The sequence below is a fragment of the Cryptomeria japonica genome, chromosome 5, assembly GCF_030272615.1.
Source record: "Cryptomeria japonica chromosome 5, Sugi_1.0, whole genome shotgun sequence".
NCBI classification, from domain to species: Eukaryota; Viridiplantae; Streptophyta; class Pinopsida; order Cupressales; family Cupressaceae; genus Cryptomeria; species Cryptomeria japonica.
In genome coordinates this window covers 845741604-845768830 of record NC_081409.1, presented here as the reverse complement: position 1 = coordinate 845768830, position 27227 = coordinate 845741604, and the positions used below count along the sequence as shown (strand labels likewise).

Genomic DNA, 27227 nt, shown 5'->3' with positions numbered 1-27227 from the left:
ATACACTTACATGTGTATATATATGTTTAATATATTATTGTATATAAACATATTATATATACAATGTCATATTATACACATATTATATATTACATATATTATATGAATACTACACATATTATACATAGAATATAATATTATACAATAGCGCGTGCACACCGTTTATAGTAAAGATAGCGTGTACGCACTGTTTAATGGGAAACACGCATGTACGTGCTTCTTACACTATAAATACCCCGTATGCACTTTTTAAACCATAAGTACCCTGTACGCGCTTTTGACTTTTTAGGCTTGGAAATAGGCCTGGATGACAAAGCTACGGATTGGAAGTTTGATTTCCCTCCATTTTTTCTCATTTTTGACGTGTTTTATTTTATCAACTTGGTTTATTGACTTTGTCATCATCAGGTTTACACTTCATAAAGTGGGTATTTCTAAAATTTTCACCATATTTTCACCCGTCTTCTGAGCTTTCTAACCATATAATTTTTTTTCAATTTGAACAACAATAACATATTATTATTGAATTTCTTTTACTAGTGTCTCCATAGTTCTCACAGACATAGGTGCACCATTTTTTGAACAACTTTTGATATACGTATCCAAATTTAAAAAACTTCATATATTATTGTAGTGCACTTGATTCTTTACAATTTAAAAAAAATAAATTATATTTTCGATTTGTTTAGTGCAACTTATGCTTTGCGCATGAATAGGTACTGAATTTTCAGGATGTGCTCGATTGGAAAAATCATAAAAAACAAAATACTCAACAAAAAATTACAAAAAAATACAAATCTTCCAGTGCTCACTCTTAACTATCTTTCTTCCAAAGGATTTGTCAAAATACTAAATCTAACTATGAATTTTTTGATGCGCACGTCAGACACTATGTTATGTTTTTCTAGAAAAAAAATAGGGTCATTTTTTCATGCGTGAAGGATTTGACCCCCTTAATCTTATCCAATTTTTGAAAAATTTTAGTAGTTTGGAAACTAGATTCAGAGTACTACAATATTTTTTCTTTGATTATCTTCATATCTTGAGTGGATGATGTTCAAATTTTGCCTCTAAGTTCTAGTTCACCTGATTTCAGAAAAAAAATGTCCACTTATACCCCCCTTTTTGACCACCATCTTTGTGCACTTACCCCCCTCTCTGAATGATAATCTTTTTTTTTCAGAGCCATTATTGTTTTTTTTGCCTCCATTCTTCTCTTGTGACAGGTATTTTTCTTGCAGGTGTTCTTAGGATCTCTGAAGTTGTATTTCTCAACTTCTTCATTCTTCAATGTCTTCAAAGCTCCTAATTGATGTTGAAGATGATTGATGAAGGCTTCATAAATTCTTGATTTTCTGATTGTAGACTCCACATAACTTGCGCTTTCACTTTATAAGAGGCTCTTTCCAAATTACTTGATACCTCAAATCAGGAAAGGAAAGGCTATATGTATGAAACCCTAACTTTTTTTTTGAGTCATAGACCGACCTAGAAATAATATTTTTTGCCAATCTCTTGGATTTGAATATTAAATAACACCAGAACACGCTCCTGCAATTCAAGGAGAAAAAATCGGGACCAGGATGCTAGCTACCTGGTCTGAACACACGGTTCGACCAAATTTTTGCCAAATTTTCAAGGAAGCAAGATATTGTGATTTAAGAGCTAATTCCAAGAGTTTGTGGAAATCTAAGACGTTTAGATAGGCAAAATTGGTCCTTGAAGGTTGAAATAGGACATAATTAGGGTATTTGATGAAATCATTTATTGAGGAATAAAATAAAAAAGGGTACACTTAATGTTACAAAGGGCCCAAATTTATGATGTGTAGAGTGATGAAAGGAGACTTTAGATTTAATTAAATTAATTAATTAAAGCTTAAAGGGAAATTGAAATGTAAGATGCAAACAAACTGAGGTGGGTGCTAACCTATGTGTGTAATTGTACCACACAATTAACGGTGTACAAGTTATGCTGCTACATATCCCTAGAAAAATAATGGATTGTGACCCAATTGTGAGGAACACAACTAGCATAATGTGGTTGATTCAATGCCCATTTTTAGACTTATGGGGTGCAAAAAATTCTTTGAAACATACTCAAACCTGAACAAACCATTTTTCATCATACTTTTCTTCTTTATCGACCCCACATGCAACATTAGTGTAATGATTAGATTTTGTAATTGGTTAGGAATTCAATGATTTTATTTGAACATGCAAAGAAAGTATTAAGAGTTGGACATTTTAATGTCCCTTGGAAAATAATTATTAGATTTGAGAACCCTTTGAAACTTATTATTTAGGATTTGCAAACAATAGAAATTTTACAAACTTGGGATATCAATTGAATTCTAAAAACACCACGAACTTTAGCAAAATTTCATGGAATTGATATATAATTGTTATAACAGATATAAATCATGCAAATAGATCATTTTTCTGTCATAAATTTCTGCTAAGAATAAATTACATCTGATGCAACTTCTCACAAATAGGAAGCAAAATGAAACCCGAACACACATTGAACTTTACACACTTGTAAGAATACTCTCCAAACTCAACATCAAGGTTTATTATGATATAACAATACTAAATACAAATAAATATCATCAAAATAACATCCACAAGGCTTCCAAAAACATTTATAACAAAACGAGCATTCAAATCCCAAATTGCCGCTTCAAACCCTTGCCCTGCAAACCAAAACTCTAAACCATTTAAATTATCGAATCATTGAGCATAATGATATTCTTTGAATTAGATTATTTTATAGTAATCCTTCACTTCCATCTTAGACCACATAGTAATCCTCTGAATCCTATCCTTATCCTATCCTTAGATCACCTGGAAACCTTCAACCACCCCATTCTACAGTCTTCTTCTCCACTGGTTTATCAACCACTGAAGAAACAAGCATAAGATTTGATAAAATATGCAAGATGAATAATGAGAAATGAAGCCAATATCATGTATAATTAAAGCGCTTTCAAATCCATTTTTTGGCACCAAAATCCCACTCCCAAGAAAGGAAACTTTCCTTCTATTCTCCAAACCTCTACAAATTCCAAAGAAACTTCCATTTCCCAAAATCTCTACAACTTCTAAGAAATTTTTCATTTCTCAAAATTGCCAAAAAACTATTAGCTTCCAAAAAGATAAGTCAAGTGAAGTTTCCCAAATGCTCATGCCAAAATGAGGGAAATATTAAGTTTAAATATATTTGGCATTTGAATAATATTCAAATCTCAACCAAACTACCAAATTTATTATTATTTTCTAAACTATCAATTGATCTTGATTTTCTATTTTGGGATTGCCCACTTACTATTTTTAGTAAGCTGCAATTTTAATTTTTTTGAAAAAGGGACATGACAATTCCTCCCTTCCAAAAATTGCTTGTCCTCAAGCAATTTAAACATAATGCACCAAGTTCTTGATTCCCAAAATATCTCATCATTTGAAAATGCAAGTTCTTGTACCTCTTTGATGTTGCTTCTTCCTCTAAAACATTTCTTCAAAAGTATACTTTTTCTCTATAATATTGCGAAGATTAAATCCAATTTGAAAAATAATACTCCACGTCACCTGAAGTTTTATTTACAATTCCTTCCATCTTCTTCATCCATTAACCTCCTTTTATCAACTCCTTTCCAAGATTGAATATGTGCAATGTTGACATGAATGCTCAAACAAAAAATCATGCAATCTTCATCAAACATATAAATCAAACTATTTTAGCCAAGAGGGATTTCTAGACTGAAAATTAAATCTCCATCCAATTGAATACCAATCTTGGAAGTGATTTCTTCAATTACCTTGGAGTTGTGGAGACACTTCTTGTAGGTTATATCACCAATTGCTCCAACTTTGGCCTCTATTTGAAATATATTTGTTGCAGTTGTAAGATTTGATGTGGTATAATAATAACACGTGCATATTAGCCAATGACCATACCACAACATCCTAAACTCCACCAAAATTTGGAAGTTGATTTTGGAAAACAATGGCCTTTATGATAGAAGACTATGCACTTTATGAATCCTTCCACAAGTACAATGTGATCTCCACATAAAATGAAAGTAGAATTTAATTTTATTGCAGCCTCTACCATATGATGTGTCTCACAAATATTCTTGATAACTTTCACCTTGAAACTCTTCCAAGATAATCTCATAAGTGTACAAGACAAAAAGTCTTCTAGATTTCTAGCTAGAGTAACACTGTAATCAAGGAAGTTGTATCTAGAACTTATGATGCAATTGGTAATATCATGAATATTTTTTTTTCTATTATTAGGACTATCATAACAGCCATTGAGTCTTCTACCACAAAAAATGCATCTTTTGGAAACAAATCTTCTAGTTACCTCTACATTGTTGAGATGTACATCATGAAAATGCATAAGACAAGATCCCATCATTCCCTCAACCTGAGAGAAATCTTCTTCAACCTCATGGACTGATCTACATGATCCAAAATGTAGCAGTAGGTGATCATTAAGTAGCAACAATAGTTCCATGGCACTCTAAAAATCCATAGGATCAACAACTTATCCAGTTGGAAGACAATTAACTCCTTAGAATCATTCTTTGGCACAAACTTGTGATTCTTCAAATTTCCATTTAGAATTTTAGTGGCTAAAGAATCATCCACAAAAACATCCATGATGAAAATACCATATCCTCTTTGGAAATAAAAATACCAGGAAACCAAACCCAATCATTCATTGTACTTGATCAAATGACTAACATGAACTGATTTATACTTGAATATTCTGAAAGAAATGCTGATTTTAAACTTCTTATTGTACCTTGCTAATCTTTCCTTTGAAACTCTGAACTTCATGTTGTCAACTTTCTTGATCTCCAATATTTGTGATGAAAACCAAATAATTCTCTTTCTTGTAGCACCACAAAATATAGTAGCTCCATGTGATAAACATAAAATATTATCTTTATGTAGAGAATTAGTTATGTTTTCATCTTCTTCCAACTCTTGAGAAATTCTTTTGAGCAAGCTTTAAGCACCCAAAACTTGTGCCAAGAGTGTAATGTCAATCTCCCAAAAATGTTCCTCAATAAAAAATGCTTGTTGCTGAAATACATCAATAACTCTTTCCATATTTTCCAAAGCATCTTCCCAACCATCATTGGAAGTAAAAATATTATCATCACAAATGAAGTTAGGATTTATCACCTGATTTTCTATGAATTGCAAAATCAAGTCATAAGGCAAGATCTTGTGCCCCATGTGCTTCCTACAAGTGGATGAATGAGAGTAGCATATCATAAACTTAAAATATGTGAAAACGTTATAGATTTTGCAACCAATGACATGTTGGTTTCTCCATTCCAAAGATAAGCCAAGAAGCATATTCTTTAAAACTCCCATTTTTTGATTTGGAAGTAGTAAAAAATTAAAGTGTGATCTATGATACTCATCAAACAATTTTAGAACTTACATACTCCCAATCAACAAACATTTTCCTACCCACTTAGCTTCCACCAGAATACCATACTCTTATATACAAGGATGGATAAAATTAGGAATAAGAATTGGGCAAGTGCAAGGTAATGAGTCATAAATTCACGGAAGTCCGCACGTTGGAAAACGCACTCTTATAAACGGGGGCCCGTTTTCAAAAAATGGGGGCCCATTTATGCTTCGGGCTACCGAGCCGAAAGGTAACGGGGGTCTGAAATAAATGGTCCCCTGTTTTGTTCTAAAATGGGGGCCCGCTTTTAAACAAAATGGGCCCCTGTTTTTTAGAAACGGGGGCCCATTTTTAAAAATGGGGGGCCATTTCTAAATCGCATTTTTCCTTTTTTTTCCACAAGCCGCCCTTGTTTGAAAACAAGGGCCCGTTTTATGGAAGTTGATTCCACAACCCGCCACTTGGCTCAGGATTAGGCCCGGGATAGGCCTGGGATGGCCACACCTGAGACATGGACCTGAAAATTCAAATCTCCATGAATGAAAGCACAAATATGAACTTCTGAAATAGTTTACGTGCCTCTAATCAGAGAATTTTTATATGAAATTAAAACCCATTTCAGATTATACTGTCTAGATTCTAAATATGTAAATTTATTTAAAAATTAATTATTTTAACTATTTTTCATTTAATTTATACTAAATCGGGTCCATAAATTTGAAATATTAACTAATTTTGTTAATTTAATAACTTTTTTATTTTAAAGAATTTTGGAAAAAAAATTATATGTCATCAATCTACACAAAATTCTTTTGTATTTAAAAAAAAATCAAAAAATGTTAAGTTTATATCAAATTATGTGGGTTGTACACATCAAATTTTAAAAAAGATAATTACGGCCATTAAAAATTTAATAAAAAAAAAATATTGGAAAAAAATATAGAAAAATATGCTCATCAATCTTCAGTGTGTTACAAACCATTTCCCAAAACGGTTTGAGAAAATAATTTTAATTGTGTCAAAAAGTGTGGGTCGTACACATGCATGGTATGGTCCTAAAACAGGCATTTTTAAAACATAGTTTTCAGAATTCCATTCAAAAAGTTATTTTTTATTATGTGGGTATTAAAATAAATTACATATTTGGAAAGTACACTCAGAGGGATATCTTTTATATTACTGACTTTTTCCAAGATTCAATCTCTAAGTGTTTCAAAATTTAACCTCAAATGAGACAAAATCTAAAAATCAGGGAAAACACTTCCACTTTTTGGCCAAAAAGTGTACTCATCTTCTTGCACTGACCCAATTGCAAAACTTGTGTTGCTTACCTCCATAGAATCCTCTAATGTCTTCAATGTCATAAACTCTTTCTTGACAAGATTTTGGATGATATAGGTAAAGTATGAAAAATCTAAAACCCAATGTTCATTCAACCACATCACCTTTGCAGCTCCAAAACCCATGATATAGAAGCCTTTATCAAAATTTTGTCCACTCCAAAGGGGGAAAATATCATTTTCTTTTCAAATCTATAATTCTGTAGTATTGCCCTCTTCATGAAACCTCTTATTTACAGGAAAATTGACATCCAAAGCACCAAAGAACATTCAGTCACAAAATCTTGAAAACCAAAAAGATACCAACTTTACTTACCAAGACAATGCTTCAAGCAACTCAAGTTGGTTACCCCCTTCTGGATATCTGTTTTAATTTTATCTCCAAAAATGAAACTTGGATCCCATGAATGTTCAACAAGTTGTGGACATTGTCCCTTCACCATGTGGTTAGAACGCATTAAAGACCCCATGTTAAATCATTTGCAATAGGAAGAGAAATGAACAATGGAGCCTTTTTCAAACGTAATCTTCAAAACATCACTTTGATCCCATATATAAGAACACTCTAAAAATTGAAACAAGTAATAAAATTTACATGTTGATTCTCTTATTATGTCACCCAATTTTATGTTCTCTCCTTGATAGCACCTTTTTTGAAAATGAGAAGGAAGAGGAAATAAATCTGAAATTTGTGAATCTTGAACATACCTTGAGTTACCAATTGATAAGACATCCTTTTCAGCATTACCATGTTTATGTTGTGCTTCCATAGTTCTAAAATTATTATGATCAACTCTCTTTTCTATGAGAGATATTATTGAGATAACCTCAGCCTTTTCATTTGTGTGTCTCCAAACTTCCAACTTAGGGTTGTCCAAAGCAATCAGTCCATCTCCATTTTTGGAATCATCAAGATCTTCTATTGAAACTTCTAAGAGGATAATTTATTCCTCTCCTTATCCCATATATTCTTGCAAGATAACTTTTTCATCCTTATCCTCATCAAGGGTAGATTGAAATAAATTATTTTCAGAATTTGAATTGATATCTTCATTGAAAATATTTTTACCTTCCATTCAGTGGATGCAATCTTCCTATTCTTTCTCTTTGTTTAGCCCAAAGTTTTCCTAAATCTCAACCTTAATCTGTTCTTCCGGATTTTTAGTATTTTCGGCCTTTTCCATCTTAACCCTCGTTTCTTGTTCTCATGAAGTAATCTTCAAATGGTACTTCAAATTTTCCCTTTGAAAGATACCCATCAAAAGCTATGAAAACCTCTCATTTTTGAAGTACATGTTTCCTGGTGAGCTCTGCATATTCATAAAACGTGAGGACTTCCTTAGAAATTATGCATTTGATAAAATATTCATCAAATCATTTTGATATTTTGGATACTAAAATATCAATTTCTAAATCCCCATAAATAGATCTGTAGAAGTCTCCCATGATTGGCATCTTAGAACCCTGCAAGCTAGCAAGATCTTAGATCTGATACCACTGTAATGTCCCTTGGAAAATATTTATTAGATTTGAGAACCCTTTTGAAACTTCTTTTCTAGGATTTTCAAACAATAGAGATTTTACAAACTTGGGATAAAATGAATTCTAAAAACACCACGAATGCTAGCAAACTTTCATGGAATTTATATATAATTGTTATAACAGATATAAGTCATGAAAATACATCATTTTTCTGTCATAAATTTCTGCTAAGAGAAAATTGCATCTGATGCAACTTCTCACAAAATAGGAAGCAAAATGAAACCCGAACACACACTGAACTTTACCCAACTTGTAAGAAAACTCTCCAAATTGCACATCAAGATTTATTATGATATAACAATACTAAATAAAAATAAATATAAAAAAACCACATCCACAAGGCTTCCATAAACATTTATGACAAAAAGAGCATTCAAATCTCAAACTGTTGCTTCAAACCCTTTCCTGCAAGACAAAACTCTAAACCATTGAAATTGTCGAGTCCTTAAGCATGATGATAATCTCTAAATGAGATTATTCTATGGTAATCCTTGACTCTCATCTTAGACTACCTAGTAATCCTCTGACTCCCATCCTTAGACCACCTGGAAACCTTCAAACACCCTGTTCTACACTCTCCTCCTCCATTGGTTTATCAACCATTGAAGAAACAAGAATAAGTTTTGATAAAATCTGCAAGATGAATAATGAGAAATGAAGCCAATATCCTATATAAATTAAAGCACTTTCAAAATCCATGTTTTGGCACCAAAATCCCACTCCCAAGAAAATGAAACTTTCCTTCTATTCTCCAAACTTCTACAAATTCCAAAGAAACTTCCATTTCCCAAAATCTCTACAACTTCCAAGAAATTTTCCATTTCTCAAAGCTGCCAAAAAACCATTTGTTTCCAAAAAGATAAGTCAGGTGAAGTTTCCCAAATGGTCATGCCAAAATTAGGTAAATATTAAATTTAAATATATTAGGTATTTAAATAATATTCAAATCTCAACCAAACAACCAAATTTATTATTATTTTCCAAACTGTTGATTGATCTTGATTTTCTATTTTGGGATTGCACACTTACTATTTTTAGTAAGTTGCAATTTTAGAAATTTTAAAAAAGGGACACGAGAGACATCCTTAGAGTATAAGTGTGAGCAATCTCTGGACATGTGTATATTTGCCCTGATTTGAGAATGTCACATTGTAAAAGCATAGGATCTAGTCTGATGGTGTTTCTTTCTTTTCCCCTTGCACCAAAAAAAATATTACTAGAGACACAAGTAAATAAACAAGGCAAATGACCCATACTTTCATTGAATCACATTGAGGCCTTCGTGTGTTCTTCCCAATTGCCTGACTTGAATGGTCATGACATTAGCAATTGCCTAATTTTTTTTTGGACCCTTTAGAAGAGAATGCAACTCCAAAGTTATCAACATGAGAATTTAAAATAGAAGCTCTAAATTTAGCCAACATGTGTTGATAGTCTCTGAGTGCAGTACACGTTGGAAAAGGAAGGATACTTAAGTAGAGAAACTTTCTCCCTCCTAAGTGTTGGTTGAAAACTATTTGATGAACATCCTCTAGAGATCACCATCAAGGTGGGCGTAAAGGATCTTGCAATATATAGATTGATAATGGGAAATGAAATCACTAAGTTTTTTGCGTGGTTGTTTCTTATAGTGAACATGGTCATCAATAGTGACCTTGTTTCCAATATTTTCTTGAAACCTTAAGAGAATACATCCATCAACTAATTGAAAGAACGGATGGAGTTATTAGATATAGAATAGTACCATTCTAGCACAGTGCCTTAAGGCAACTAAGAGAATAGCTTAGCCAATATGTAACCCTAATGATGGAAATCACTATGTAGAGTGTAGTAAAAGAATTAATATGCATTTATGGATCAGTATCACCATTGAAATTATCAAACTTCGAGATCTCAAACCCTTGGGGTAGGAGAGTATTTAGAATATGGAGCAAGAGATGATCGATTAGCAACATTAGTGAGATTAGCAAGTTGTGATTGCAATTGCCCCATATTTTGCATTATGGTGTTTAGGATTGCAATGCCAAGAGGAGGTGGATTACCCATACCAATAGAAACTTGAGTAGTGGAAACATTTCTAGAACCAATGCCAACACCAACTACAAAAGCATGAACAATGGAAGTAGGAGCAGTGTAGCTAAGAGGTTGAGGTATGTTATAGCCCAAGGGAGTCTGACAAACATTGATACTCGGAATAGTGAAAGTATTGTTTGGATTACTAGATAAATGATCAATAATAGGGCATGTGTCAATCATGTGGACCAATATTCCAAGTATCTTGAAATCCAACTTGGCACTAGCAAAAGTGTACAATCATTATCCCTAGCTAGAGTTAAAGGAGAGCTAGAAGCAATATTGTCTTATTAATGGTTCCTTCACTTTTGTAATAATCAGAGGGCTGGAAAATGGTTTTACAATGAGGTTGTCTATGGAGGAAATCACTAAATTGATAATATGGGAAAATTGATATATTCAATTTAAGACATTTTCCTACATCAAAATTGCTAGTTTTCACAATGAATCCTACAAGCTTCCTCAACATCCAAGCGACAAGTTCATTTTATTAGATCTTTATAGACAATTTGTAGAGATCCAAAGGATGGTGCCAAGCAACGATAAGTCTATATATGTTTTCCTCATTAAGGTGGGGGTATACTCTTGAGCTAACATGTAAAATGCCAAAAGAGAATTAGAGATGGCCCCATTGGCCATGGACTACCTTAATAACATAAGAGCCACCAGATTCAATCTCATTAGAAAGATCAACACATTGATAGGGGCATATAATAAGCATATGTTTTTCTTTGAAGATCACTATGCCAATTTTCTTGATGAACATGAGGTTAGAATCAAGGACCACTATAGGCTAACCATGGAGATGATTAGAGATTATGAGTTAAATATTTTTTATAGAAGGTATATTTTCCTTTACAATATCTTCCAAAAAAAAAATTAAGGTGCAACATAAAAATGTAATTTAGATGGAATTTTTTTGATTAGATATTTCTACAACATAATTATTTATTTTAAATTTTTTGAACAGGAAAATTAAATAGATTTTTAACCTTTTAAATAATTTTAGGCTAACAATATTAAGTCAACGCACTAATCAATATTAATTAGATTAGATATAACAATTGAGACATAATGAAATTGAAATAAATATTCATAAATAAAATGAAATAAATAATGATATTTGAAATTCAAATCAAATATGTCATTACAAATGTCTTAAAATGGCACACAAATGTATAAAAATTTAGTGATGCTTAAAGGAATGCTCTAATTTAAGGAAATGTGTTGTCTATTTGTCTAAGCCATTTTGTATGTGCGTGATCAATCATACACCTATTGATCTATCTTGTGCAATTGGTATATGCTATGGCTACTGAGCTTTGAAAAGCTCTCCATTAAATATTTAATATTGTAGACACATGTTTTAAATCTATATAAAAACTTTTTTGTGTGGTTGGGAGTTTACCAATAAGAGTATGTTGATTCCTTTAGTCAAACTCCTTGAATATTAAGTCAATGGCTTTTTTAAATATTCAAAGACAATATGCAAACATGTGAGAGATGCCCTAAATGTTAATGTTCTAGTAAATGTTTGAAAGATAATTCTATAAGATTCTTCCACAATTACTAGATCTCTCAAAATGAATTAGAAAATTAATCAACACACAATAATAATTTAATAAAGATATAATAAATCCAAATTAAAATTTCTCTTTCTTAATTATCCAATTATATTTATTTTTTATATAATTTTATAAATAAATAAAACTTATTCTTAATATTGTAATAATTTAACATGAATTTTAATCTCTTTTAAAAATATCCTCTAAAAGATTATTTAAGGTTGTTTACTGTAAACTCCTATATGATGTTAAGCTCAAATCACAATGTTAAAAAATAAAAATAAAAAGTAGCACAAAACATGTTCCAGCAATTTGTAATTTTTTGGTGGACGCATGGTTTGCAAAGAAAGAACTAAAATATCATGAATCATTCCAGAGCTATGCAATACTCCCTCTGCACTTAATTTTTATGAATTAAAATATTTGATATTTACCCGCTCTGTAGGACTAAGAATATTTCAATTTCTGTCCATTACAATCTTTCATAATTGTCTAGGAAGCCTACAAACACCAGTGGAATCGTCATAAGACAGCCTGCCAATTCTATCAGGAAGATGGTCAATTGCACTCCAACGTAAGCTCAAGTACCGCAGCTGTGACAGGTTGCCGATGCTATCAGGGAGAATATTTAATCTCCAACAATATGACAAGTCCAACTGTTGCAGCTGTGACAGGTTGCCGATGCTATCGGGGAGAATATTTAATCTCCAACAATATGACAAGTTCAACTGTTGCAGCTGTGACAGGTTGCCAATGCCATCAGGGAGGATATTTAACCCTTCACAATATGTCAAGTCCAAGTGCTGCAGCTGTGATAGGTTGCCAATTGTATCAGGGAGCATATTTAACCTTTTACAATTTGACAAGGCCAAGTGCTGCAGCTGTGACAGGTTGCCAATGCTATCAGGGAGGAAATTTAACCTTTCACAACATGACAATTCCAAGTGCTGAAGCTGTGCCAACTTGCCAATGCTCTCAGGGAGGAAATTTAACCTTTTACAATTTGACAAGTCCAAGTGCTGCAGCTCTGACAGGTTGCCAATGCTATCAGGGAGGAAATTTAACCTTTCACAATATGACAATTCCAAGTGCTGAAGCTGTGCCAACTTGCCAATGCTCTCAGGGAGGATATTTAACCCTCCACATACTGACAAGTCCAAGTGCTGCAGCTGTGCCAGGTTGCCAATGATATCAGGCAGGGTATTTAACCAATCACATCTTGACAAGTCCAAGTGTTGTAACTGTGACAAGTTGCCAATGCTATCAGAGAGGGTATTTGACCATCCACATCTTGACAAGTCCAAATGTTGCAGCTGTGGCAAGTTGCCAATGGTATCAGGGAGGATTCTTAACCCAGGAGATTGTGACAAGTACAAGTACTGCAGCTGTGACAGGTTGCCAATGCTATCAGGCAGGATATTTAAGCCCCAACAAAAGACCAGTTTCAAGTGCTGCAGCTGTATATTAGGAAGTGAAAATAAGGAAGAGATAGAAGGACCGTCCAGATCAATGCAATTTATTACTTCCATGATCTTCAATTGCCAAATGTTACCCAGAAATATGGAATGACGTGGTTTCTTCACCGCTCTACTAATCCCGATTTCAAAGGTGCAATTTTCCAACCTTAACCATATCAAACCTGGAGGAAGCATGGCTAGTGTGTCTTTAGTCATGTCTTCAATGGACAAATTTTGCAAATGAAGATAGCGAAGACGATGACTGTAAAGCAATTCAAGCCTTTGTGGACTGCTTGCTTTGATTCGAAGACGAGAGAAATTGTTGTAGTGTAGGGTGCTTAAATGGGTAGTCTCCCATAATCGGGTACCCTCTTTTGCTGTTTCAGCAATGGTCCGCCCCATATCTCGTAAATGGTCATGCATATCAAATTTTCCTTCGTCATCAATCTTTATCAATGACTTCATTGAAAGATTAACTATGGCAGTGTCTACCATCTTGTACAAGGATTTCCAGAAAACAATGGGAAGTGTTTTGACCTCTCCATTGAAAAAGCAAGCAATGTCCAAAAACACTTCTTTTTCTTCCTCACTAAGACCATTATAGCTGATTTTGAGCCTTTCGTGAATGCCTGGGTGCAGAGTAATGTTGTGAAAGGCTTCCACCCAGCAACCTGTGTCATCCTTTTTATCATACAAGAAGGATCCTATCACTTCCAGTGAAAGAGGATGCCCCTTACAAGCTTCTACAATTTTTTTGGACAGATCCTCGTAACTGGGACTTGGACATGCTTTGAGAAAACCATGCCAGCTGAACAACTGGAGACCTTCATCTATCTTCAATCCACTTATCTCGCGGATGCATTGGACCTGAGCAACATTGAGAATATGTTTGTCTCTGGAAGTTATAATAACTCTACTTCCAGGAGCCATCCAATCCCCAACCAAAGCACCCAATTGTTCATCAGCATCCACATCATCCACAATAACCAGCACACGTTTTCCTCCGAGACGATCCCTCAACAAAGATTTGCCTTCTTCAACGCTGTCTACCTCTCCACCATACTTGCATAAATCTTTAAGAATTTTTCTCTGCAAATCTCTAAACCCTTTGGGCCCTGCTGCGGTCGTGCGGACATTAAATACAACAGAAGCAGCTTCAAACTCAGAATAAAGTTGATTGTACAAGGCCTTGGCAATTGTGGTCTTGCCAATACCACCAATTCCCCATATTCCAAGTTTAATCACCTCATTTGTTGAATTTAGACGCAATTCTTGCATCAGTTCATTCTTCATGCTGTCTATCCCAACTGGATGCTTGGAAACTTCTAATGGCAGTCTATCCAATGTCTGAATCAAGTCATACACTACCTTCTTTACTAGGCGAGCTTCAAAGCTGCAAAAATAATAATGAGATTAGGAGAAGCGCTAATTATTGTCCTCGCCCAGAGATTAGGAAAACACAATATTCATTTTATACATAACATTTAAGAAATATGGGAAAACACAATATTCAATTTATACCTATTAAAGATCATTTGTAAAAAGTAGTTAGTGGTAAAAATAATAAAATTAAAGAAATCAAAAAAATAGAAATAAAAAAAATTTAATCAAATAAAAAATGTAGAAATTAGATATAAAATAAATTATGGTTCTTAATCAATTATGTAAAACTTTGAAAATAATTTTAAACAAATAGTTCTTAAAAGATTTTACATTTAATTAGAAGTGAGAAATTTTATTAACTGATATCATCATTATATATAAATTAATTTTAAATAAAAAAAAGAAATTTAAATAAAAAATATATTATTTTAAGACTCTTTAATATGATTAATACATTTAAATTATATTTGAAGTTGATATGTTTTCTTGAAATGAAACAGTAATATATAATTCTGCAAGCTTAAAATTTTTTCAATTGAAAGAAAACAAAAGGATGTAAAGTAACATAAAGCATTTCAGAATTGATAGTCTTCTAAAAATTTAAAAAATAATATAATAATATAAATAAAATGATTTTTTTTAAACTTTATCTAATCTAATCAAATGAAATATATAAACTTAATCATTCAAATGGAAAAACTATGAATAATTCAGCAATTAATTTTAATTTAAAACAAATAAATGCTAAAGTTTTAAAATATTGTATGAGAAAAATAATTTTATTAGGGACCCATTTATTAAAAATTTTAAATATCAGTTCTTTTGGTAGTGGTCTAAAAACTAACCTTGCCTTTTTATAAATTTATTGGAAAAAATTAATAGCAAATGAAACAGAAGATAAATAAAAAATAAAGACAAGATTATTACCAAATTCTTACTTTTACTTTAACAATGACTATATCATACATGTATTTTTTTTCACCTTGCTAAAAGTCATAGTTTAAGTATTCATTGCTATGCATATGTCATTTGTTTTAATATCCAAATTGAAGAAATAAATAAAAAACAAAAAAATATTTTTGAAAAAGTATAAATAAAGAATAAAATTTAGAAATTATGAAATATATATATAATTTCTTATTTTTACATTATAATATTTTAATAATAATTTGTTTTTCATCATTACTTTAAAAATAACTAAAAGTTAAATATTAAAAAATAGTTATAATAACTGATTGTCAAAATAAAAGGAAAACTCCGATCTTAAATAAAATTCTAATTGTTAAAAATTTAAAAATATTAACAACCAATTAAAATAACTGATCATCCAACCAAAAATAAAAATAAAAAAATTGTTACGCACTAAACCCCCTGAAACTATTTTTATAGGACAGATTCATACTATTTTATTGATTATTAATTATAATTTATTGTTGAAAATAAATCCAAGCCCCTTCCCTCAAACCCTAAGCCCTGGGGGTATATCGATCACCTATTATCCAGTGGTAGCCATGAAATAAGTAACAAAAAAAGTATGGAAAAGCGAGCATGAAGTAAAATTCAAATTCGTTACATACCCTTGAGTGATATCCATGGACCAGCCTGAGCGTTCACAGATCTGTAGAAGGGCATGCTTCCACCTGTCAATCTCTTCTGTTGGGTACCCATCGGACCGGCTATAATGTCTGAGAAAGGATTTGTTATAGGGACTGGAGTGATTGAGAGGATATCTGACATGAGTTGGCTCCACATAATAAAAGAGAGGAATGATCAAACCAGGAGTGGTCACCATTGCAGCAGCCTCCTTGAGACACCAAACTGAGTCTGCATAACCTTTGGAAAATATAGGAATGCGTATGACACTGCCCTCCACCGCTCTTTCCAAGTTGAACCCAATGTTTTCCCCCTTTTCCAATTTCTCGCTATCTAAGAAGACATTGAGTCCTGCTGCAGAGAGAGCTTCATAAAGATGATCAACCAGAGACTTTCTGACATCTGGTCCCCTGAAACTCAGAAATACATGATACCTCTTATCACTGTGGAAGGCAAGCTTAGTTGTGGGAGGCCTGTATGACTCCATCTTAGATCATCTGGATCTGAAGCGAGGAAAGCTTACTAGTGAGTGATAGAGAGAAAACAGAGGAGAAGATTTAACCCAAATTTTTGAGATGTACAACTCAACCATACAAATGTGATTACACATTGCCATGTTATATGTAGTTTTAGATTGCAGATGACAGCCAAAATTGTTCACCCCAGTCAATTGGGGCAGGTAAGTATTTTAGTGCAGCTCCCCTGGCCAGGACAGGGTCAGTATTTTAATGCAGCTTCACTGGCAAGGGCAAGTGTGCTTACTTATTACCACGTCATTTTTGTCCTTCCTCTAGATTCTTTGACTTTTTCAATAGAGGGAACTTTCCTTTCGTATTTCCCTTCGGATTATAGTAAAAAAAAAATAGTTTTCTTTTTATTAACTTTAAGACCAACATATATATATATATATATATATATATATATAAAGAAAGTCCATAAATATCTTAAAAAATATTTTTTATTTTATTTTTATTATCATTTTTAATAATATTTTATCTTTATTAAATTTGTTATACAATTTTTTTTTTCATATAAACAAAAATATAAATTAATTTGAATTAATTTTATCATCCCCACTCCCGCTCTGCAACTTTTGAATTTTGAACCTTCCCTGTCCATGATGGCTCCTGTGGGTGGGGATCATCCCCCCCCCAACCAGCTGACCCTGATCCCCTTCCGGACGCTGCAGTGCTGACATCTACTGTCGCATCCCTTTCTGGCCTTTCGGTGGGTGCGGTTGTAGTTGATAAACTGCTTGTTAACTCCCCCCGAAGGAAGTGACTGTTGACTGTCCTAAAACCGTGGCGGTTTCAAACATACCTGTGGATTCCATCCCTATACCCAAGGATTAGGTTGCTCATGATGAGCTAAGAGATAAAGGGACCTCTGTTGATAGCACGACTATCAAGGGATGGAAAAATGTGCTGATAGGGAAAGCTTTAGGGGAGGTGGACCCCAATCTTGTCCTAGTTTGCTTATAGATTGAAGAAGGAACGGCTATTGAGCTCCCTAATAAAGTCTTGGACCGCATTCTGCTAAACATGAGCAACACTCTAGTGGGAAAAGTTTTCTCCCTCTGACCTACAGTGCAAATGGTTAGGAAATGGGTTTTGGACATAATGGAGATTGAAAGGAAGTGTCTCAATTAGTGCAATGCCTGGGGCTCTCTTCCTATTCAAATTTACTGCAGAGGAAGACGTTGTTATGGTCCTCTCTGGTTGTTGGACCTATGGCAGATGTAACCTATCTCTCTATAAATGGAAGGCTGATTTTGACTCGACCACTGACCTGCATAAGTTAGCTTCGGTTTGGGTCCGCCTTTCGAGGCTCCCTCTTGAATATTGGTATGAAGTCATTTTCAAATGGATTGGCAATACCTTTGGGCACTATGTGGGTGTCGACGAACTAACTAGAACCAAATCCAAACTGGTCTATACGCACTTCTATGTGCAGGCTACGGTCAACGAGAATCTTCCTAACTTCATTACTCTCAAGTCTAGGTTGGGAAGTTGGACCCAGGGCCTGGTCTATGAAAATGCTACCCTCTTTTGCCACAAATGCCACAAGGTGGGTCATATAATCTCTCAATGCAAAGTTTAAGACCCCAAGACCCTACAGTTGAGGAAGGTACCAGCAATGACGTTGCTTCTATGGAGGATCCCGGGACTAGTTGTGAGGACTACCCCTTTACAGAGAGTTTAAACAAAATTCTCTACTCACCTGCTAAAGTAGTTGCGGGAGCCCCCAACCCCTTGTCGAACAAGGTGATGTTATTAGCTCCAAAAGAGGTAAATTTTGAACTCAACCCCTCAAAGGTTCTTATCTCCACCCCTCTAAAGATTATCTCCTCTTGGGAGGAGGGTGAGATTGCTAATGGCTCCATATCCATGATAGCCCATGGGTCCATTGGGTCCCCTCCTGAGATATTACTCCTGAAAGGTTCTTCATGCCCAACTTCTCTGTCGGTTACCCCTTCCTCGGGCAAGGGTTTCTCCTCTCCTGGAGCTTCCTCTAGTGGTTGCCAACTTCCTATTGATGATGGCTAGATCACCCAGAGACGTAAGACTAGGAATGTGAAGACTGATGTTGGGACAGACCTAAAGACGAGCGACTCATCACAAAGACTATCTAGACAAAAGGAAGCAGCAAGGGAAGCTGCTAATGGCATATAGCGGGCCTTGGAAACGACAATAAAAGGTAAGAAATGAAGGCGCTCTCATGGAATATGAGGGGCCTAAACAACCCTCAAAAGCAGTATGCTCTTAAGAATTGTATCTTTCAAAATAAAATTGAGGTCCTCCTCTAGGAGGTCAAAATGACTAAAGCTCCCTTTTCTTTCATTGCTGGGAAAATTTGGCCTGGGGCTGAGTTCTTCATTAGTGATGCTAGCGGAGCCTCTAGCAGTTTAGTCACTATGTGGGACCCAACTAGGTTCTCTGGCAGCCTGATTACCTCTTCTGCCAACTTTGTTGTCTCCAGGCTCTCTTCTGCTCTGGGATCTTGGTTCCTCATTAATGTTTATGCCCGTAATGTTAGATTGGGAAAGCTATCTCTTTGGAATGATATTTATGTCCTTTATAATGATTCCAATTCTCATTGGACGATTGCGAGGGACTTCAATTCTCTGCTTTTCCCCTCTAAAAAAATGAGAGGTACTCAGGAGTACTCTGACAGCATGAAAGACCTAGCAGATTTCATAAGCAAGAATGGTTTATTTGATGTGGATCTAATTGGTCAAAGATTTACCTGGTCCAATCTTAGAAAAGGAAAGGACCTTATCCAGGTCAGATTGGATAGATTTCTTATCTCGGGTAATTGGGGTATTGGTTCTAATGTGAAACTGTCGGCTCTCCCCAAAACGATGTCTGACCATAATCCCCTTTTCCAATTTCTCCAATTGTCATAGGAGAAGTTACCCCTTTAGATATGAAGTTATGTGGAATACCCACCCTGAGTTCAAAGACTGCATTAAACGCTGGTGGAATACTAATTTCCCTGGCACACCTATGTTTCGTGTTGCCTTGAAATTGGACTTGATCAGGTGGAATGTGAGGGGCTAGAACAAAAACACTTTTGGTGATATTTTTGTTCAAAAATAGGAAATCAACAACAAATTGGCGACTATCCAGGAACAAATTGACAATGGGGAACTCCTTATAGAGACCCACCTAGAGGAGGCCTCTTTGAGAAGGAAATGGAAGGAGAACTCTACTAGGGAAGAACCATACTAGAAACAAAAATCTCAGGTCCAATGGTTAAAAGAGGGAGATAAAAATACTGCTTTCTTTCATAGATCAACTAATATCCACAAGAGAAGGAACCACATTTCTTGTTTAAATGATGACCACAATCAGGTTGTCAAAGATAAAGAAAGCTTGGGAAACATGGCAATTGACTATTTCTCCTCCCTGTTCCAGGATGACTATGGAACTAGAGACCCTATCCTTGATGAGAACCTCCTTCATTGCCTCCCATCCCCCCTCATGATGGAAGACAATGAACTTATCATGACCCTGGTCTCTAAGGATGAAGTTAGGAATGTGGTGTTTTCTATGGGGGCATTCAAAGCTTTGACCTGATGGCTTCCCTCTCGATTTTTTCCAAGACTTTTGGGATGTAGTTGGTGATGATGTGGTTCTTGCTACTAAAGATTTCTTCAGATCTAGAAATCTTCTCAAGAAGTTAAATAACACCTTCATTGCTTTGGTCCCTAAAATCCAAGAGTCATCTTTCCTAAAAGACTTTTGCCCAATCAACCTTTGCAACACTATTTACAAAATCTTTACCAAAGTCTTAGTCAATCGACTTAAACCCTTTCTGGACTCCCTCATTAGTTTGAGTCAAAAGGGGTTTGTCCTTGACAGACAAATCCTTGATGCGGCCATCTCCACTCATGAGATCATTCACTCTATGGACAAAAGTCGTAAACCTGGTATGATACTAAAATTAGATATCTCTAAGGCCTATGATAGAGTGAAATGGAGCTTTCTTTTTAAAGTGCTGCAAAATCTTGGTGTTGGGGGTAAGTTGTTGAACCTTGTTAGGGAATGCATAACTACAGTTAACTATTATGTCCTTTTGAATGGGAGCCCTTAGGAGACCTTTGGGGCCTCTAGGGGGCTGAGACAAGGTGACCCCCTTTCACCCTACCTCTTTATTATTTTAGCTAAAGTTCTGACAAAAAAATTTAACTCTATGGTTTACAGAGGGGCCCTCTTGGAGATCAAACCTGCTTCCACTGTTCCTCGTACTATTCTATATTATTTTGTGGATGACACCATTCTCTTTGGGATCTCTTCGATGGTCAAGGCTAAGGGATGGAAATCCTTCCTCAACTAGTATGTGGATGCCTCAGGTCAGCACATTAATTATGATAAAATCAATATCTACTTTTTTCACACTATTGACAAACTTCAAGATAAAATTTGTGTGATCCTTGGTTGTCAAATGGATTCCCTCCTAGGTACTTACCTTGGGTTACCTCTAACTATCAAGGATGTCTCCAACTCCTTTTGGGTGACTATATTGGAAAGATTGCAGAAAACATTGGTTAGGTGGAAGGGAAGGTTTCTCAATAGTTCGGGGAAGCTTCAGTTGTTGGCTTTGTCCTTCTAGGGTATCCCTATCTACTTCCTTTCCCTCTTCAAAATTTCTACTACCATGTCTGACAAACTAAAAATTATCCAAAGAACTTTTCTTTGGACTGGGATGGAAGAGAAAAAAAGGCTTTCTCTTGTGGGTTGGGATAAAGTCTGCTACCCAAAATTGCAAGGGGGATTGGGTATTTGTAAAATTACCCACTTTAACAAGGCTCTCATGATCAAAACGCCCTGGAAGCATGTTCACAAGGACCTAGATTGGGGTCATATGATGAGGGCTAAATACCTTGGCAATGGTAGTTTTCTCTCAGCTTTAAATGGAGATGGACTCCCGAGAGAGTCTAAAATTTGGAATAATATTATCAGTTGTAGGGACCCCATTTCCCAAGGCATGAAGTGGTTTATTGGAAATGACAGAAATATTCTTTTCTAGGAGGATTGTTGGCTTGGGGAAAAGCCCCTCTTAGCTCCCCCCCCTCCGTTAGAAGGATTGAGGTTACTACCAAAAGATTATTTTGGGAAAAGGTCTCTAACTACTTCCTCAACAGTACTTGGAAGACTATGGTGGATTGTTATTTTGACCAACCTCTCCTGCTTTTGGTTTCTAGTGTGCTGTAGAAGCTGCTGGCTAGGACCTTTCTCCCCCTCTTTCCTAGGGAGGACAAATACTTTTAGAAATGGGACCCCTCTGGTGATTTCTCTGTTAAGACTGCTTACAACACCCTACTGCATAAACTTGCCTCGCTTATCAATTGGAAAGAGGTTTGGAATCCTCAACTCATCCCTATGATCAATTTCTTCTAGTGGACTACTCTGCATAACAAAATTATGACTCGGGACAACTTGGCTAAAAGAGGATTCCAGGTCCCTAACAGATGTGTCCTTTGTAAAATGGATGTTGAAAGCTCCCCCCATCTTTTCCTGCACTATGTCTTTGCCAAGGACCTTTGGGGGATGGTTTGTCACAAGCTTAACATTTGCTGGACCATGAATGAAAACATGTTGTATTTGATGCAAGAATTTGGGGGCACCTCTTCCAATCCTCTCGTCCACCAACTTTGGAGACAAATTCCCCCACACCTCTGCTGGAGCATTTAGAAGGAAAGAAATAATAGGATCTTTAGGGATAAGGAGGCCTCTCTAGAATTTGTTTTTGTCGGTTTCCTAAAGCTCATCCTTGAGAATATTTTTGTTACTAGGGTTAAAGTGCCATCCAATCCTCCCTCAAATCAAGACTGGTAGATCACTCGTAGATGGAACCTCCCTAGCTCCTTTGCTCACTTTGATGGCACTAAACGTCTCCTAAGGTAGAATACCTTTTGGTTCCCCCCTATTCTCGACTGCTACAAACTCAATTTTGAGGGGGCTGCTCATCTAGGCCTTGCAGAAGGGGGCGGTGTTATTAGAATTCATAGTGGGGCCTTAGTTGTTTCCTATGAAGTGAATCTAAATGGCCACTCTAGCAATCAAGCAGAATCTATGGCCTTCGCTTGGGGGGTCCAGTTGTCTCTCTCCATGGGCATAAGGAATCTGGAAATTGAAGGGGACTCTAAGCTCATAATTGATGTTGTCGAAGGGCAGAATAGATTCAACTGGACTATTGAAGGTATCGTTAGAGATATTCTTAAGCTCATTTCTAGGTTTGACTCCTGCATCATGCATGTGTATAGGGAAGGCAATGGGGTAGCTGATACCCTGGCAGCCCTAGGATTAGTGAACATGGGCCTAAGATGTTGGAGGAACCATAACTCCTTGCCTTCCCATGTTAACTCCCTCTTGAAAGCTGAAGGTAGTAAAATTCATCCCTATGATGATGCTCTTCTTTAGCCGCCTTTTGTTTTTCCTCTTGACTCTTTGGGGTCTTGGGAGGAATTATTTTTTGAATTTGAATAGGGCAATATGCTGATGACCACTGCCAATAGTTGGATGAGAAGGAATGCCAACATGGACACCAAAGGTGAGGTGTATGAGGCAATCATTTTTTGGTATGCTTTTTGGGGTCATCCCCTTATGATGTTGTGGAAGGGTGATGATATGTTAGGAAATCGGCCTCGCTGGATTGTTTTCAAGGCTCGTCATATGCAATTTAAGCCATGTGCCACCAATATCATTATTAATCAAACTAGCTTCGATTGCAAGATTATTTCCTACTTGCCTAAGGTCTTGTCTCATGTTATGATTAATGACTTGCACAATTTCCCTATTTCCAAGGCCATTAATGGCAATAATTCCATTTTTTTGTGCTTTGATATTCAAATCAGGCTTAATTTATCCGACCCTTGTGAAATAGTTATTTCTATTTCCTTTGAAAGTTGCATTCTTTGTGTGGCTCTACTTATGTCTTCTGCTAATCAAGATTTCTCTGTCTTGGCTATGGGGGTGATAGAGTGCGATACGAACCTAATAAACCAAACAACTTCAAGAATGATTCTTTGGTTTGGAATTGTTGTCTTGAAGGAGGGGTTTCTAATTTCATGGAGTCCCTTTGTGGCCATGATGAGCATCTCTCAACTCGGTTTGCAACCTCTTGGGTGGGGAGAAGGGTCACGATTAGGGGTGTCTCTTTTGAGGTCTCAAAAGACTCAATTTCTAAAACAACATGCCTTTCACTAGAAGGGAGAAGGTGGAAGAGGACCAGCCATGTGTCCAATAGTGAAGGTCTGAAACATTTCTTCAAAAGCAAGGAGGAGCAGGTGAAAATGCAGGGTGGTTTTGCCCATGAGGAGCTAAAACACCCTTGGAATCAAATATGCCTGATGATAATGAAATACTTTATGTTGGAAGGTCGTTTCAAGGTATTTTACGACTACCACCTGCCTTTACTCAACCACTTGCATAATAATGACTTGATTTGTTTACCATTTTTCTTACTGCATTCTCTAGAAATTTCTATTAGAGAAGCCATGGACCCCAAAAATGGTGATAAGCCACCTATCCCGCTTCACCAAGGCCTTATTTACAAGCTCTATAACTTCCATTTGTCTCTCTGCCCACCTAGGAACCTTATGCTGGTTCAACCCTCTATTTCAGCCTTGCACCCTCTTTCGGCCTTCTCTTATGGCCTTGCTATTCCTAGGTTTTTCCAATTCATGCATGATGCCTTTGTGGCCACCCAATTTCCTCCCTCTATCGCTATAACTAAAATTACCCACTTTGTGCCCTTTCCCTCCACTGGTTAAGAGAAGTTTCATACTCCTCCCAAGGGCAGAGGGGAAACTTCGATGAAGCGCAAAATAATTGTTATTGATTACATCTCTTCATCAGAGGAAATGGAGGAGGAAAACCCCTCTCCAAACATGGAAGGAAGGAAGAGATCCCGTAGACTTACGAGGTAAGTGCACAAAGATGGTGGTCAGAAAAGTGGACACACCAAAAAAAACACATGAAAAACACCAAAACGCGTATGGGGTATTTCAAATTTAAAGAACCCCGTACGCGTTTAGGCTCATTTTGCCGAGCCTAACCAAAGCTAAACCGTGTGTGTGGTTTAAAACATACTAATTGCGTATGCGGTATAAAGAATACTAACCGCGTACGCGGTTTAAGTAAAAACTAAAACCGCGTATGCGGTTCTATCTGTCAATAAAATGCAATTCACCTAGCATTCCATTAGGTTTTTCAGTAGGATATATACATAAAATATAACATTTAAGTATAAGTGATATACTTTAAGTTATATTTTATGTATATACTTTCAAGATGTTTGAGAGTGGTTCTCGATCTCTCAGAGTTATAATGGAGATTCTAGTTTTTTGAGTATTCTTATAAATTTCAGACTTAGTCAAATTTCAGTAATCAACATGCTCATATCAGCATTATGTCTCTCATCTCTTCCCTACATTCCCCCTCTCTCTTCCTTAACCCCTACCTTTTTGTCTCTTAGGCATCTCCCTCTCTACTTTCTTCCCTCTCTCGAGTATCTCTCTGTCTCTTTCTCATCTCCCTCACCCTCTTTCTCTCTTTCATATATCCCTCTCTTTCTCTCCCTCTCTCAAATATCTCTATCAAGTTTCTCTCCCTCTCTCAAATATCTCTCCTCTTCTATCAAGTCTCTCTCTCTCTCTCTCTCTCTCTCTCTCTCTCCATACCCCTTCTTCTCTCCCATTCTTTCTCTCTTAAGTCTCTCTCCCTATCTGCCTCTCTATCTCTCTATCTCACTCTCCTCCTCTGTCAAGTGTATCTCTTTCCCACTCTCTACCTACCTCCCCCTCCCCACCTCTCTCTCTCTCTCTCTCTCTCTCTCTCTCTCTCTCTCTCTCTCTCTCTCTCTCTCTCTCTCTCTCTCTCTCTCTCTCTCTCTCTCTCTCTCTCTCTCTCTCTCAAGTCTCTCCCTCTCATCCTCATTCTCTCTATCTCACTCTCTCCTTCTCTCAAGTGTCTCTCTCTCATTCTCTCCCTCTCCCCTCTCCCTCCCTCTCTCCCTTTCTCATTACCTCTCTTTCTCACTCTCTCCCTCTCTCCCTCTCTTCGCACCTCTCTCTCTCTCTCTCTAGTCTCTTGTAATATCCTTCCACCCCTTCCTCCCTCTCACTCAAACTCTCTTTATCTCTCACCCTCTTATATCTCTCTATACCTCCTCTCTCTCTCTCTCACCTTTCCCCCCTTCACCTCTTAGGTCTCTCTTTCTCTCCCTATCCCTCTATCCACCTCTTAGATCTCTCTATACCTCCTCCCTCTCTCTCTCTCTCTCTCTCTCTCTCTCACACACACACACACACACACACACACACACACACACACACACACACATTTATCTCGTCTCTCCCTCTTAGTCTCTATCTCTCTATCTCACTCTCCTCCTCTCTTAGGTGTATCTCTCTCCCATTGCCTCCCTCTCCTCCCCCTCTCTCCCTCTCTAGGGTCAAAAGGTATTCTCAGGCATCATATGATATCCTAGGGATCCATGCATTTGTCCAAAGGGGTCATAGGACACCATATGACTCCTTAGGACACCATATGACCCCTTAGCACACCATACGACCCATAATGACACCAAATGGTATCCTAGGGGGTCATAAAACACTATATGACCTCTTAGGACACCATATGATCGATAACGACACCATATGGAATCTTAAGGGGTCAAATAGTCTCCTAAGGGGTTGTAGGAGACCATATGACCCCTTAGGACACCATATGACCCCTAATGACACCACATGGTGTCCTAAGTGGTCATAAGGTGTCCTAGGGGTCATACAACACCATAAGACACATAACGATACCATATGGTGTCTAATGGGTCATTGGACACCATATGACCCTTAGAATGCAATACGACCCCTAACAAAATCTAAGGGGTCATAGGACACTATATGATCCCTTAGAATACCATAGGACCTATAATGATGCCAAATTGTGTCCTAAGGGGTCATAGAACACCATATGGCCCTTTTGGGTACCATATGGTGGTGTTATGGGTCGTATGATATCTTGAGGGGTCATATGGCATCGTATGACCCCTTAGGACACCATATGATGTCGTTATGGGTCGTATGGTGTCTTAAGGGGTCATATGGTGTCCTAAGGGGTCATAGGACACCATATGACCTCTTAGGAAACAATATGACCTCTAATGACACCTAAGGGATCATATGGTGTCCTAAGAGGTCATAGAAAACCATATGACCCTTTAGGACACCATACAACACATAACACCACCATATGGAGTCCTAAGGGATCATATGGTGTCTTAAGGGATCATAGAACACCATATGACCCGTTAGGACACCATATGACCCA

At 36.3% G+C, this 27227-nt stretch overlaps 1 protein-coding gene across 2 annotated transcripts in view; it reads right to left on the bottom strand.

Moving 5' to 3' along the window:
• Positions 1–12354: 12354 nt before the first annotated feature.
• Positions 12355–27227, bottom strand: part of LOC131062728 (disease resistance protein RUN1-like) — a 28770-nt gene continuing 13897 nt past the window's right edge. Inside the window, exons 1-2 of one of the 2 annotated variants that reach the window (XM_057996450.2) lie at positions 16374–17155; positions 12355–14806 (exon numbers count right to left, since the gene is read on the bottom strand). In XM_057996450.2, the coding sequence (XP_057852433.2) occupies positions 12439–14806; positions 16374–16876 (2871 nt within the window). In that variant the 5' untranslated portion in view covers positions 16877–17155 and the 3' untranslated portion in view covers positions 12355–12438. Of the gene's footprint in view, positions 14807–16373; positions 17156–27227 lie in introns of those variants that run through there. The other variant, XM_057996451.2, reaches the window with a different exon arrangement.